This window comes from Aethalodelphis obliquidens, unplaced genomic scaffold (genome assembly GCF_003676395.1).
Source record: "Aethalodelphis obliquidens isolate GAN/ISIS:26980383/991018 unplaced genomic scaffold, ASM367639v1 scaffold65, whole genome shotgun sequence".
In the NCBI taxonomy this organism is placed as follows: domain Eukaryota; kingdom Metazoa; phylum Chordata; class Mammalia; order Artiodactyla; family Delphinidae; genus Aethalodelphis; species Aethalodelphis obliquidens.
Genome location: NW_020838009.1, coordinates 10,224,877 through 10,240,498, shown reverse-complemented (window position 1 = coordinate 10,240,498; position 15,622 = coordinate 10,224,877). Strand labels below are relative to the sequence as shown.

At 48.8% G+C, this 15,622-nt stretch overlaps 1 protein-coding gene across 1 annotated transcript in view; it reads left to right on the top strand.

Moving 5' to 3' along the window:
• The window catches only part of WDR93 (WD repeat domain 93), a 49,817-nt gene extending 34,195 nt beyond the window's left edge, over positions 1-15,622 (top strand). Inside the window, exons 12-18 of the mRNA XM_027089125.1 lie at positions 284-370; positions 1,644-1,763; positions 2,094-2,307; positions 4,083-4,146; positions 6,055-6,211; positions 6,575-6,776; positions 15,304-15,622. Of these exons, the coding sequence (XP_026944926.1) occupies positions 284-370; positions 1,644-1,763; positions 2,094-2,307; positions 4,083-4,146; positions 6,055-6,211; positions 6,575-6,776; positions 15,304-15,403 (944 nt within the window). The 3' untranslated portion in view covers positions 15,404-15,622. The remainder of the gene's footprint in view (positions 1-283; positions 371-1,643; positions 1,764-2,093; positions 2,308-4,082; positions 4,147-6,054; positions 6,212-6,574; positions 6,777-15,303) is intronic.

The window sequence follows — 15,622 nt, the reverse complement described above, 5'->3', positions numbered from 1 at the left end:
CCTGACAGCCAAGTGGACATGAATTATCTAGGAGATGTGAAAGCAGCTGAGGGACAGTTATGACCATCCTCCCTGCACTCCCTGCACAGGAAGGTGACTTGGCCCTAGGAACAGCCCTCCTGGGGGGTGCCCAGACCCTCATCTGGAAGCTCACCCTTCAGTTGGGTGCTGCCCATTAGAATGAACCATTTCAAACCGACTTCCTCTTGGGCAAATCCCTTCACACAAACCAAAGGCCACCCAGACTCCTTATGTAATGCTCATTTCCTCTCTTCTTTCCCAGGGGTAGCCTGTGTCATTGGCGTACACTGGACTGGAAGTCACAACTTCTTCCTCTATTCACTTAACCGAACGCTGAAGGATAAAGTTGGTACTTTACTGCCAAGATGGGAGTGGCCTAAGCTCAGGGCTCTGAGAACATGTCCTTCTTCAGCTTAGCTGAGAGCACGTGACTGACACAGCAGCATGGCTTTAGGGGACCAGAGCAGAGTGGGTGGCTTGGCAGCTGTCATGTGACCCCAAGGCTCTGTCTCTGAACTGTCATGTTTCTTAAAGATGACCGGTCCATAGGGACAGAGCCCCATCAGGTCCACAGGGCTCCTTAGACAACGAAGGTAAAAAGAAGGTGGGCTTGGCACCAGAGGGCCCGTCCCAGCACAACTATCTGCGAACTGTGTAGTCTCAGGCCAGTCACTTCACACCCCAATCCCATTTTCTCATCCAAAACAGAAAACTACTCAATTACACCATTGTTATCCACTGCATGCATTTGTTATGAATAGCAAAGTTCAGAGTTTCTGTATGTGAAAGCTCTTTGAAATCGAAAGGCACTTAGGAAATATGGGTGGTGGTGGTTTGTTTTTTACAAACTCATGGAAGCAGTTACATGAGCAAGTTCACTTTTGTGAGAATTCCTTGAAGTACAACACTATGTTGTACTTCAGAGTTATATCTCAGAAGTAAAGTTTAAAAACTCACAAGGGGGCTTCCCTGGTGGTGCAGTGGTTGAGAGTCCGCCTGCCGATGCAGGGGACACAGGTTCGTGCCCCGGTCCGGGAAGATCCCACATGCCGCAGAGCGGCTGGGCCCGTGAGCCATGGCCGCTGAGCCTGCACGTCCGGAGCCTGTGCTCCACAACGGGAGAGGCCACAACAGTGAGAGGCCCGCGTACCACACAAAAAAACAAAAAACAAAAAACAAAAAAAAACTCACAAGGGAAGAATTTCTTTCCTTCCATCCCTCTCCCAGGCAACCTGGCTTCTCATCTCAACTTCTGTACTGACCAGGCTTATATGACCTTGGGCAAGTCACTTACTTCTCTGCTTCAGTCTCCTCATCTGTAAGACAGGGGTACTAACAGGACCCACCTCATAGGATCCTTGTGAGAATTAAATGAAATGATGCATTAAAGTGCCTACCACGCTGTTTAGCACCTAGTAAGTACTCAATGTCAGCTGTAGTATAATAATGGTGTAACTCGTTGTTATATATATTATCCTGAGGAAGGAGACAGCATTGCACAGAGAGGAGAGAGATGGTGAGTCCAGACAGGCAGACTAGTCTGGGTCTCACATTGTCCAGGTGGAGGTGATGGGTGGGGCGGGGTCCGGGGGCAGCCTGGTGAGTGGTGTCCTCCCCACTAGATCCCGAGGGCGTGTGGCCCTGTGCTGCACCCATTGCGGTGTCTCAGCTCAGCTGCTGCTGCTCCTACCTGGTGCTGGCCTGCGAGGATGGTGTGCTCACACTGTGGGACCTAGCCAAAGGTGAGCCCCACCGCTGCCTAATACCGCCGTCCCTCTGATACACATTTGATGGCTAGAGTCAGCACCTGGCTGCGTTGTAGCTTCCTTCCCTCCGCTCCAGTGCTGACCCTGCCCCCCTCCATGGGTCTGGTTCCCCCAAATACTTAGAAGGGGTCCCCCTGAAGGGGGCTCCCCTTGGACATTGGGGTTTCTTGCCTTCACCCTCGGGGGATGCTCATTGCTTGGTTTTGCCCTCACGTCCCTCACACTCTTGCTGGTCACAGACCCTGCGCCCATGGCTGCCTCCCTCTTCCCCCTTTTCTGACCTGCTTGTGCCATTACTTTCTCCAGGACTCTGTCTTGGGGTCATCGCTCTTCCTGAAAGATGTTTCTGCCAAAGCATTCACTTCCTGAAATACTTCTTAGTCCACGAAGGACAGAACATGTATCCCGAGGGGCCAGTGAAATCCCAAATGAAATGTGTGGTATTGTGTACAGATGCTTCTCTCCAACTGGTGGCAGCCACGGGGACCCAAGGACCCACCCTCAGTGTGCTGGTGGAGAGGTCAGTGGCTTGAGGGCAGGGTGGGTACATGATCTGCCAGACAGATGATGCTATTTAATGGTAAAAAACTGACAATCTCTCAGCCTAGAGTCCACTTTCTCTCTAGTCATCACTTTCCCAGTGAGCTTCTCAAGCTCACCAATGTCTTTTACATGTGGGTGTATATATATATAAATTGTATGATGGCACAAATGACATCTTTCATATCCCACATGACCAGGAAGAGGGTCATTTCTGCCAAAAGTTTTTTATCAGTTTCTCCAAGGGTCTCTCTCTCTCTTTTAAATTGTGAACTGTTTTATGCAGGCAAATGATCTGTACAATATGTGTGAGGGGGTGTATTTAGCATACGTATGGGGGAGGGTGAGAACTCCACTGTACCCATCACCGAGCTTAAGAAATAGATCATCACCAATTCAGTTAAGGCTCTCTGTGTGCTTCTCCCTGGTCACATCCTTCTCTCTCCTCCAAGTTAACCACCTTTTAATTATCTATTGCTACATATAACAAACCACTCCACAACTTAATGGCTTAAGAAAACAGTCAGCGTTTAGTCTCTGATGCAGTAGGTCAGCACTATGGGCTGGTCTCGCCTTGGCTCTCACAGGTGCCTTCGGGCAGCTGGCAGCTCGGTTAGGGGCTGGAAGTCTAAGCCGGCCTCACTCACGTACCAGGCAGTTGGCAGCTGTTGGCCGGGGCACTCTTCCTTTCGGCCTCTCCTGCAGGCCATCTCAGGCTCCGTCACCTGGTAGCCTGAGGGCTCCCACCTGCCAGCGAGGTTCACTGATGCTTTCCAAGCCTCTGACACTGGACAAAGCATGTCACCTGGCCACACCCACATTTAAGCAGCAGAAAAATAGACTCCACCATTTTAGTGGGAGTTACTGCCAAATATTATGTCTACTTTTTTTTTTCAATCTACCACATTGCTTGTTTTTTTTTTTTTTTTTTTTACTTTATTTATTTTGGCTATACTGGGTCTTCATTGCTGTGCACAGGCTTTCTCTAGTCGCGGTGAGCGGGGGCTACTCTTTGTTGCTGTGCGCGCATTCCTCATTGCGGTGGCTTCCCTTGTTGCAGAACACAGGCTCTAGGCGTGTGGGCTCAGGAGTTGTGGCACGTGGGCTCAGTAGTTGTGGCTCACGGGCTCTAGAGCGCAGGCTCAGTAGTTGTGGTGCACGGACTTAGTTGCTCCGCAGCATGTGGGATCTTCCTGGACCAGGGATTGAACCCGTGTCCCCTGCACTGGCAGGCGGATTCTTAACCACTGGGCCACCAGGGAAGTCCCTTTTTTCTTTTTTTTTAAATTTACTTATTTATTTATGTTTTCCTAAATTCATCATTTGTTTTCCTTTAAGAACTAACCACATCCATATGACTGTATCTCCAAGCAATATATTGTTTAGCTGTTCATATTTTAGGGGACCTGTAAGTGGAATCATATTATGTATATTCTCCAACTTGTTTTTCAATGCTATTTATTCTGTAACTTGCTTTGTGATATGGTTCATGAGAGCCATACATGTTGTATGGAGCTCCAGCTCTTTTATTTTCGTTGCTATATTGTATCCCATTGTATAATGTAACACAATTACTTAAGCATTCTCCTACCAGTGATTTATTTAGATTGTTCCCAGTCTTCACTACTGTGAACATCTCTGACATACCTCCTGATGCTTATAGACAAGAATTTCTCCAGGATATATGCCTAGGAGAGGATAGCAAAACTTGAAAAGTCTTCAAGTCTGGATGTCTGTGTGTCTTGTTTCCTATAGGCCTGTGAAGCACCTGGATGAAGCCATCTGTGCAGTGGCCCCAGTCCAAGCCTTACCCGGCATGGTAGGTTCCTCAGGCCCCTCATTCCTCTTTAGTGAATGTATTCTTTATTCCTTCCAAAAATACTGGGCTGGCCAAAAAGTTCGTTCGGGTTTTTGCCCCATCCTTAGGGAAAACCCGAACGAACTTTCTGGCCAACCCAATATTTGTTGAAGGCCTATCGTGTGCTGGGCACTGGACTAGCTTTGGGCACAGACATGAAGGAGAAAGCACCTGCCCTCGTGGAGCTCACAGTGGAGTTGGGAAGACAGGCAAGCCCCCAAGCAGCTGCCCTAGAACCTGTAAAAGGCTGTGATATATCATGCAAAGGACACTGTGCAACGGAGAGAGGGGCCTCCTAACTCAACCTGCAGAGGCCGGTGGGGAGGAAGTGATGGACAGTGAGCTGAGCCACGGGCACCAAGAGGGCAGCACCATGGAGGCGAGAGAACACTGTGTCCCAGGTCGGCAGGAAGTTCAAGGAGCTGCAGGATCAGACTCCTGTGGGGTGTGGAGAGGGAAGAGGCTGGGGGCTGGGGGCACAGGGGCCCTTGTCTGGGATGCAGCTTGAAGCTTAGAGGGGAGTTGGAGCCAGGGAGCTCCAACTGTGTCCAGGGAAGGGCGGCGAGTGGAGCGGTGTTAGTGAGGAGACGGGCCCACAGCTCAGGGCTGCCTGGGCTGCAGCCAGAGGACAGGGAGGCACTGAGGCTGCTCCCGGCTTGTGGAGCCGATTCTCTAATCCCTACAGGGCCACTGAAGGAAACACAGGCCTGGAGGGAAAGTCTGTGCTTCCCTGTGTGGCCCTGCCGGGAGTGAGGGGCCTACAGGACCCCCAGAGGAGGCTCTGAGAGAGTCCAGGGCTGAAAGTGTAGATTCTTTGCTCAGCAACCGGTTAGCGGTAGTTAAAGCCGTGGGGAGCAGCACGGCTGGCCATTGCGAGTGGGTGCGTATAGAAGAGGCTCCCAGGGGCACTACCATCACTTACACTGTAAGTCTTCCGGGACGGGGAAAATGAGCTCACGAAGTGATGGACAGGGGCGCCCCAGGAAAACCAGGAGGGGGCTCCTGGCGGCTCAGGGAAAACGACTGGAAGAAAGCAAGAGCACAGTGTCCTGTGCTGAAGAGAAACCGAGTACTTTGTGGAGACCAGTGTCCATGGCAAGGGGGACAGCAGGGGAGGTCGGGGTGCAGGGAGGGCGAGGAGAGGCTCTCTCAGACGTCTGAGTGTGTGGCAGCGGGGAGAGGATGTAGGGTCAAGGGGGGTTTTAAAGATGGTGGTGAGGGGCTTCCCTGGTGGCGCAGTGGTTGAGAGTCCACCTGCCGATGCAGGGGACGCGGGTTCGTGCCCCGTTCCGGGAGGATCCCACATGCCGCGGAGCGGCTGGTCCTGTGAGCCATGGCCGCTGAGCCTGCGCATCCGGAGCCTGTGCTCCGCAACGGGAGAGGCCGCAACAGTGAGAGGCCCGCGTACCGCAAAAAAAAAAAAGATGTTAAAAAGATGGCGGTGAGTTTAGTATGTTCACCTACAGAGAGGAAAGAGCCCAAGCAGGAGAGAGGCCTCAGCTCCAACCCAGGGCAGGAGCGGCCGTTGGCTTGAACGGTCCCCGAGGAGGTGGGAGGAAAGGGTATGGCACAGAAGCAGAACTGAATCCTGGCCGCATGGAGGGGGAAGTAGCAAGAGAAGCAGGGCCAAGGGGGAAGGACGGGCCAGGAACAGACACAGCCCTGGGGCCAGCCGGCTGCTGCTGGAGGCTCCATAGGAGCAAACACGCACATTGCTGCTGTCCCCTGAATGGTCTGGCTGGAGCCAGAGGCTGGGTGCCAAGAGTGAAAAAATTCCCTGTTTGTTTTTTATTTCTAGCTGTTCTTATTTCACACGGAGGTGAGTGACAGAGTGGAGAAGTCCCCATTCACCATCTCTTTGCTTCCCAGGTGCTGATCTTTTCCAGCAATGGCTCTGTGCACCTCATGGATGTGGCCAAGCCGCAGATTGTCTGCGCCTTTGCTCCCCCAAGGTCCTACCACCTGGCGGTCCCCTGGAAGCCAGTATTTGTCGTGTCTTTATACCACCCGTGTTTCCTGCTCCGAGGTACGGAAGGGGGATCGTGAGGGCTGCTGCCCAGACCTGTGGCCTGCTGACCGTTTCCCTGAATTTCTCAGTCCTCTCAGAAAGCATAGGGTGACCCCACCCAGTCTCCTCCCCACGCCTCATCCCATCCACCACAGGCCAGCAGGACACCACCGCTGAGTCCTCACTTGGCACTTAGATAAAATGCCGGACAAGGTCTCCTCTCTGGGCCCCTGTTCCTCCAGATCAAATGAGCCCCTCACAGCTCAACCCCAGTGACCCCGGCTTTGTAAGCAGAGAGTGGCCCCTCATGCCCGCCCAGACTACAAGGCCACAGAGAAAGGGATCACTGTAACAGAACACGATGTTCCTGTTTCGTCCCAGGAGACCATCCAGATGAAATTGGATCTGCCAGCCAAGCCAAAGACATCCCAAATTCTATTTTCTATTTTAATTTCGAGGCCTACCCACTCCTGGAACAAATCTCAAGAAATTGCACCATTCCTCAAGCTAATGTGTTGGATGACACAACTTTCCCCCAGGTGTTGCCCTTGGAGGAAAGATGCGAGAATTTCTTCCAAAAGAGGTAGAGTTCTGGGTCTCTATCTCCTCCCTGCACCTGGGGTTGTCTCTGGACTAAGGAATAGTGGTTTGCTTGATGGTAAGATCCTTTCGGCATTCAAATCCCATTCAGACTGGTAGAAAAGGAGTAATGAATTCAGGCTGGTAAGAAAAGAAGGGCTGCAAGTTGGTGTTTTCTTCTGTCAAGACTGTCTTTTCTTTTTGCTTTCTCAATTTTTTTTTAAGTATATTTGGATTATCAGACACAGTCATCTAAGACAGGGGCTGGCAAACTACAGCCAAATTTGGCCCACTGCCTGTTTTTGTAAATAAAGTTTCACTGGAACACATCATGCCCACTGCTTTATATCTCATCTACTTATGTAAGTGCTTCAACAGCAGAGTTGAACAGCTGCAACAGAGACCCTATGACCCATAAAGCCTAAATCATTTACTATTTGGCCCTTTATAGAAGATGTTTGCCAGCCCCTAGTCTAAGACCCCTTTCCTCTCTCCGTCATCCAGGTAAACGATTATGTGATACATCTTTTCTCTTCCCCTTTCTGTAAACCCCAGCCTCACAGGGACTCTGTGTTCCTTCCTCCTATAAAAGCATCATTAATGGTACTCAGTACATTCTGGGGAAGCAAGGGTCTCTTCTAATCCATCCACAACAAACTTCTAGGGGTTTTCAAATTCTTATTGACAATTTCTGCCATGATCTGACCATACCTGTCAGGTGGAAGAGGGTTGTCAGTGGAGCCCTGGACTCTCACACCACCTGCCACTACAGAGCTGGGTGGCTTTGGTGGGCTTTCCCTGACAGGGTCTCAGTGTCCCTCGAGGAACGAAGTGAAATGGCTAAGATACTCAGATTTGAGGGTTCTTTTGGTTGCGCTGGGTCTTAGTTGCAGCAGGTGGGCTCCTTAGTTGCAGCTCGCTGGCTCCTTAGTTGTGGCTCACTGCCTCCTTAGTTCTGGCATGTGAACTCTTAGTTGCAGCATGCACATGGGATCTAGTTCCCTGACCAGGGATTGAACCTGGGCCCCCTGAATCAGGAGCGTGGAGTCTTATCCACTGCACCACCAGGGAAGTCCCAGATTTGAGTTATGACTCTATCACTTACTAACTGGGGGAGACGTTGGGTGAGTTACTTAGCCTCTCAAGGCCTCAGTTTCCTTAGTCATTCAAAAATATTTATTGAGCACCTACTACGTGCCAGACTGTGTTCTGGACATTTTGATGATACCTGTTCTCCAGGCTTTGTAGGTATTCAGTGAGAAAATACACGTAAAGTGCTAGGCACAGGGTGGTCGCTCAGTAAATGGTAGGTACAAAAATGGTGATGGGTCCCCTCTGAGTTCAAGTTCATGCCTGGGAGGATTGTACATATCACCACGAGGGGGCACCACAGCTCTCCTCCGTGACTACATTTACCGCCGCATTCAGTTCCTCCCTGGGTTGTGGTGTGTTGCTCAGGCGGCTTCCAGTACCTCATGGGGGGAAGCATGCCCACCCACCAGGAGGGGAATGTGGTCCATGGGTCTTGGGGGAGGAGGACAGTGAAGAAGGGGTCAGTTGACATTTCCCCTGATTAAAGATTTACCAAGAATGCTCAGCTATCCCTCACCTGGAAGTTTCTTATTTTGACCCTTGATGATTTGACTTGTCCTTAAGAGATGCAGCTGAAGAATTTAAGGGTCAAGTATTATGATGTCTACAACTTACTTTCAAGTGGTCTAAGAAAACATTTGTAGAGAGAGACAGAAAGAAAGAGAAAATGTTAACAACTGCTGAAACTCAGGAAAATATAGAGAGGGAGAAAGAGAGGGAGAGGAAATGCTAACTGGTGAGTCTAGGTGAAGGCTCGTTGTGCTACTTGCAACTTTTCTATAGGTTTGAAATTTTTCTAAATAAAAGCTGGAGAGAGATTATATTATTTACAGTAGAATCCTGATTTTGAGTAAAAGAACACTAGAAATGTACACACCACTAGTAACAGTAGCTATATTTGGGTAATGAAGCATGTGTGATTCTTTTCTTTGTATTTTTCTTCTTTGCGGCTTTTCTATCAAACATGTGCATGATTTTGGAAAATTTCAAATACTGGTTTTAAAAAAAAGTCAAGAGTGTGAGGCTTGGTCATGGCTGTAGTGGGGCCATTCTCCTGGGTTGGAGGTCATGGTATGGAGTTTTCTGGTACTCTTGTTTGATGAGGCTTATTTGAGGCTTTGATGAGGCTTATTTGAGGCTTATTCTGGTACTCTTGTTTGATGAGGCTTATACCAGAGAACTTATTTAATGAGCGTGTTACCATTTCTGTCCTTTCTGTGAAACCCCCTCCTTTTACTGGCCTAGGAAGGGTGAGCCTCTCCACTTCACCCAAAAGCCAACTGGCTGCCCTCCTTGTGGGAATGGATCACAGGCCAGCAGCTCCAGCTCTGGGCAGCTTACCTCCTGGCTGGCAGCCGAGGGCCCAAGCAACTCAGGACACTTCAGCCCCTAACTGACATTTCCCGCCCTCAACCAGGGTGCCAGGTGGACGTTACCGCTCAGACACCTGCTGAACTCTGCTATTAGCCCAATAAGGTTGCTTCACATGTAGAACTACTACCATAACAGAGCAATTCCCCACTGTAAAAAATGTTATTATTTCTGAGATATAAATAAATAAATATATATATATATATATATATATATATACACTTGTAAAATTTGGGAAACAGGACAATACAAAGAAGAAAATTTAAATAACCCACAACCCATCACCCCAAATCCCAGCACTGCCATTCATGTGTTAGTACATATCCTTAAGGTTTTATCCTTAGCATTTTTTAAATCTGGCTTTTTTTAAGTTCACTTTTTTAATCTGGCTTTATGTCACTCCAGAATACAACTTAATGACTTTTTAATTTTAAGAAAAACTTCCTTGTTACAGTGGTTTTTAATGTCTATGTAATTTCCGTGGGAGAGTTGTCTATAATATCCTTCCCCACCCCACTATGGTTGGGTCTGCTCTCATGAGAAGACAGTCCCTTCTGCCCTGACCTCCTCCAGTCTCTGGAACCCCAGAGACCTATCCTGGCCCCCAGTGGGAATTGAGAGGGACCCCTCCAGTTCCCCCTTCCCAACCGTCTCTCTTCCCTGTCAACACAGCTTAGCCCCTAGGTCCCACACCCCAACCCCTCCCCGGGAGGGACCCCAGAGGCCGGGTCGGGTGGAGGGGACTGCCTCCCAGGGAACCTTCTGCAGGGAGGAGGGCTGGAGTCAGCAGGGCTGACCAGGTGGGGCGCTGGGGGCCAGGGACAAGGCTGGGGCTAAACGGGCAGTGGGAGCTTGGGGAGGGGAAGAGCTCAAGAAAGTGCTCCCTGGCTCCGGGGACCCACAGCAGGAGCCGGGAGGGGCTGCACTGTGCGGTTGGGGCAGGCCTAGCTTGAGGGGACATTTACTTGGGCCTGATCACAGTATTCAAATCATATTCCTCACGGCAACCCATTTTCTGAATTGGGTCCCAGAGATAATTAGGAAACACTGATTTAAAGAAGGCTCTTCCTGTTCTGCTCACTCTGAGGTCTGACGCCTGGGGCTTTTCCAAAGAATACCCCGCCTCCAACATTTTATTATGTTAAATATACAGCAGCTTTGAAAAAAGTCAGTAAACATCCACATACCCACAACCTAGATTCTGTCATTTACATTTTACTATCGTTTCTCACACAGAACCGTATATGTCAGAGGATTTTAATCTTATCTTTTTTTTCTCTCTCTATTTACTCCTTTTGTCTGAAACAGTTTCCATTGGCCCTAAAACTAGGTGAAACTTTAAGGCAATGGATTCAGAGTTTCAAACTCCCGATAGTCTGTACAAATTGTTTTTGCAAAACCTGCACTTGGGACTTTTATAAATAGCCAGTGTGAAGAAGCCTGCCTTCAGGACTTTGAAAGGAGCCCAGATAGCACCCAATGTGCCCCCCACCCCACCCCCTCCGCAGGCCTGGCTTCTGCTCCCATCCAGCCTGGGCCTCCAGGGCACCATTTCCATCTGGCTCCGCTCCCTGTTGTAGTATCTGCCATCTCAGCTGGGTCAGACTTCTGATCACAAGACAGAAATTTCAGGACACAGGAAGCTGACAGAAACAAAATGCCTCTCTCTGTCTCTCTCTCCCCCCTGCCCCCTTTGTTCCCTGTGGCCAAGCAGAAGGTGGGCTTCTGGGCTGACCCAACAGTCCCAGCTCCACAGGGCACACGCCCCCTTGGCGAGGGGGTGGCAGGCCCTGTATGGACACCAGGTGACATTTCCCTTGAGGGTGGAGGAGGAATCCCCTCCCACCCCACCCCACCCCCGTTTTTACTATCCCTGGGAGGGAAACTGTGGGCCTATCCTAACCTTCCTTTGCCTTTCTTGAGAAACAAGGGGACGAATCCCTGGAAAATTATTTATAGACTCATAGATCCCAAATGTGCACATGCCATCAGGCTACTGGAATTCAGAGGTTTTGTGGGAGGCCTTACAGATGTTCCGTCTCCTCTCCCACTTTGCAGATGGACAGTCCATCTTTTTGGAAATGTATGCACACACATTGCTTCAAAACAATAGACAGCAGTCACATTTGTTGTGCCATCATGGGAAGGAAAACCCTTTCCTTGCTGATGGTGGAGGGAGGTTGTCTCAGTCTCCAGAGAGGGCTTTCCCCAGGGGGCACCTGACAGTCAGCGCCCAGCCTCACATGAACAGGCAGCCTCCCCTGTCCCTCCTCACCACTGAGCACTGACTACCAAGGGGAAGCACACTGCAGATGTGCTGGTACCACGTGGCAGGCGGCTACCACCACCCCTGCCCTGGCCGTTGGTGGATTACCTCACCTCCCACTTCCCAGAGCATGCCAGTTCCTTGGCTGCCCTCTCACCCGGGTCTCCTGGGTCACCCCCACCCCCTGTCTGCCTCCTGATGCAGAGAAAGAGGCATCCTGCTCATACCCAAGGCCATCTCCTCCCCCAGGACACCCAGACCTTATTGTCCATCTGGTTGGTGACCTCTTCCCCTCCACTGTCCTAATCACAGGCATGTGTCCCGACCACATTCCCATGTTAGAAAACAAGCGAGCGCCTTCCCAGTTCTGCAGCCGCCTAACTTCTCCTCCCCCCAGAGCACGGCTCCCAGCAATCAGTCCTCACCCCACTCCTGTGTCCTCTTTTCCCATCTGTACCCCAGCCCACTGCAGACTCACCATGGGTGTTACTCTGGCCCCACTTCCCCAGACAATATCCTCAACCAGTCATTTTTGTGAGTTTTTCCTAGTATTTCTGTAGGGTAAATTAGAGGTGGACTTTCAGAGTTACGGGGTAGGCATGTTTGAACTGGGATAGTTGTACCCACCAGCCCTCCAGAGACGGTGGATTCACTCTGCACACTCACCCCTTCCCCATACTGGCCAAGAAATGAGGGATAAAAGTTGATAGCTCATTACTATTTTAATTTGGAAATTAACAAGGTTGAGCATCTATGTGCTACATCTATTGTACGTCTCTCTCCTTCTGCGACCCCACCTGGGTCTTTTTCTTAGGGGTGAGTTCATTTTCTTTTGATTTTAAGAGTTCCTTGTTAATATGTTGTGAATAATTTTTCCTGCATTGTCTTTGGATAGGAGTAATTTTGGTTGCTTGTTTAACCAAACAGAAGTTTGGTATTTTTCCATCTTCTCCCTTAGGCTTTGCTGAGGGGCGGTTGTAAAGAGCCTCAAATGCAGGGTGCAATGCGATGAGGGGTAGACGAGAGCCTCTAGCTGTGTGACAGGTCAGACCTCAGTGTCCTCATATGTAAAACAGTGACAGTCCTCTCTCCTCATAGGACATTGCCTGGCACATTCAGTAAAGGTTAGCCATTATTTATTACTAGATCATAGAGGAAGCCCTTCTACACTCCAACATTATATTTTAAAAGTCACCCACATCTTCTTTGAACAGATTAATGACTTTATTTCCAGTCCTCCTTTTAAAACTTGCCCTAGTTCCATCTATGCTCTGCCTCCTGGCTGGTCGCTCACTGATTCCATGTTGTCCTGACCCCTCCGCCCAGCAATTTTACTTCCACTTACTTAGCAGCAGCAATAGTATTATTATAATTAACTTTTACTGGAACTCTCCTACACTGTTGGTGAGAATGTAAATTGGTGCAGCCAACAGTTTGGAGGTTCCTCAGAAAACTAAAAATAGAATTACCATATGATCCAGCAGTCCCACTCCTGGGCATATATCTGGACAAAACTATAATTCAAAATGATACATGCACCCCCATGTTCATAGCAGCACTATTCACAATAGCCAAGACATGGAAACCACCTAAATGTCCATCGATAGATGAATGGATAAAGAAGATGTGGTACCTATATACAATGAAATACTACTCAGTCATAAAAAAGAACAAAATAATGCCATTTGCAGCAACGTGGATGCAACTAGAGATTATCATACTAAGTGAAGTAAGTCAGAAAGAGAAAGACAAATACCATATGATATCACTTATATGTGGAATCTAAAATATGACACAAATGAACCTACCTATGAAACAGAAACAGAATCACGGACATAGAGAACAGATTGGTGGTTGCCAAGGGGGAGTGGGTTGAGGGAGGGATGGAGTGGGAGGTTGGGGTGAGCAGATGTAAGCTTTTATATATAGAATGGATAAACAGCAAGGTCCTACTATATAGCACAGAGACCTATATTCAGTATCCTATGATAGGGACTTCCCTGGCGGTCCAGTGGGTAAGACTCCGCACTTCCAATGCACGGGGCCCAGGTTCGATTCCTGCAGGAACTAGATCCCACATGCATGTTGCAACTAAGAAGTCAGCGTTATGCAATTAAGACCCGGGGCAGCCTAAATAAATAAATATTTTTAAAAAATATCCTGTGATAAACCATAATGGAAAAGAATATTTAAAAAAAGAATTTATATATATGTATAACTGATTCACTTTGCTGTACAGCAGTCATTAACACAACATTGTAAATCAACTATCCTTCAATTTTAAAAAATGAAAAACAATTGACCTTTACTGAGCACCTACTGTGTGCCAGGTACTATGCTAAGTACTTTGTGGCATATCTTGTTTCTTACTATGATTATTATCATCCCCACAGTACAGCGAGGAAGACAGAGGTCAAATTGCCCGTCCAGGGTCAGCACCTTATAAGTGAAGTAGCTGGGTTTGCACACAAGCAGTGAGGGGCCAAGGCCTGAGTTTCTAACCTGCATAGCCTCTGCCTGCCCCCTGCCCATCCGCTCCCCCCGCAACACACATATATACACACACACACTGCATACTGGAATCTCCAAGCGTCATCAATAGGGAAAGAGAATGAGGCAGATCTGAGTGCCTCCTGGAAGCAACTGCTAGGATACATTTTCAGTGAAAAAGGCAGACAGCACAACAGTGTGTTGCACACTTCCATTTAAATTTTTAAAAAGATTATATGCATGTCTGTACTTGTGTGTATGAACAGTATTCAAGGATTTATAAGGAGTTGTTAATTACAGTTGCTTTGGGAACAGGAAATAAGGATCTGAGGTGAGAAGGAGATTTAATTGTATACTCACTTGTATCCTTGATTTTTTTTTTTAAAGCAAAGCATAGGTTACTTCTTTAAGTTAAAGAAAAAAAATGCTTTAATGCACTGTGTACCAGACATCTCCATGTGACTGTCCCATAGGCAGAGCCGCAAAAAACTGCAGTCCCTGTCTTTCCCCACAAAAGGGTCCCTTCTCCCGTTTGCCCTAAGCTTTTAAACATTTTTTAAAATGTCGCTCACTCAGGAACCAGAGGCAGAAAGCTGGCAGCAGCCTGCATCCTCTCCCCAGAATGAAGGCCTCCTCCTGCCTGCTTGCTGTGGCCAGCTCGACGTGCAGAATGAGGGGAGACCCTGGGCTTCTCTGATTCTTCCACACTGACTATGCATTTATTTGTTATTTTTTAAAAACCTATTATTTTTTTTTAAAAAACTCAACCCAAAAATCTTAACTTCTGAGAGCACTCCCCAAGCAGGGAGTGCTGCTCTCTGCACTTTACCTCTATAGCTCTTAAATGCCTCCTATTACAAATGTTCTTTTCCTCTCGTCCCTCTTACTAAACTGGGGGGAGGGGCGGCTGTTTTAGTTACTTTGATCTTTCCAACACGTCCACCAGTGCCGGTGGCTAGTAGATGCTCAAGGAATGTTTGTTAAATGTAACTATTGGCATTCGGATGTATTTAACGTTGGTCCTGCAAACAGACTTTTAGTTTGTAAATTCACCATGCCTCGTATCACTGTACATTTCCTAGTTTAGGATGCTAGACCTATATTGTTCCTTCAGTAAAGCTGTTTCGAGTGCCTTCTGTGCAGCAGGCTGAGTCCTGAGAACACAGACAGGAAGCAGATGTGTCATTTGGAGAGTTTCTTATATCAGCCCAGGGTGGTCAGGGTCTGCCCTGGGGACCTAGGAGCCCCCGGGGCGGGGTTGGGGGGAACGTAGCACAAAGCAGGTTCCTCTCATCAACTGTGTGGCCCACAGGTTTCAGAAGCTGGTGAAGAACAAGGTGAAAGAAGAGGAGTACTGGACCCGGCTTCGGAGGTATTCCTCGCTTCTCCAAAGAGAGAACCTCAACAAGTGACAGGGCTGCTGCCCTGGGCTCTCTGAAAAGGTTGGCAGCAGGCAGGCTTTGCCCTGGAATGCTGTGAGGTCAAGAGACACAGTGACAAAGGGCTGCAGCTCAGTAGGCCTAAGGGGCCTAGCCTTGCAGTCTGGGACCTCTGCAGAGCCAGCAAGGGGAGAGGCCCAGTCTGGGGGGCCTTCAACCACTAAGCCACTTGTCGGAATCCTCAGGCGGGCA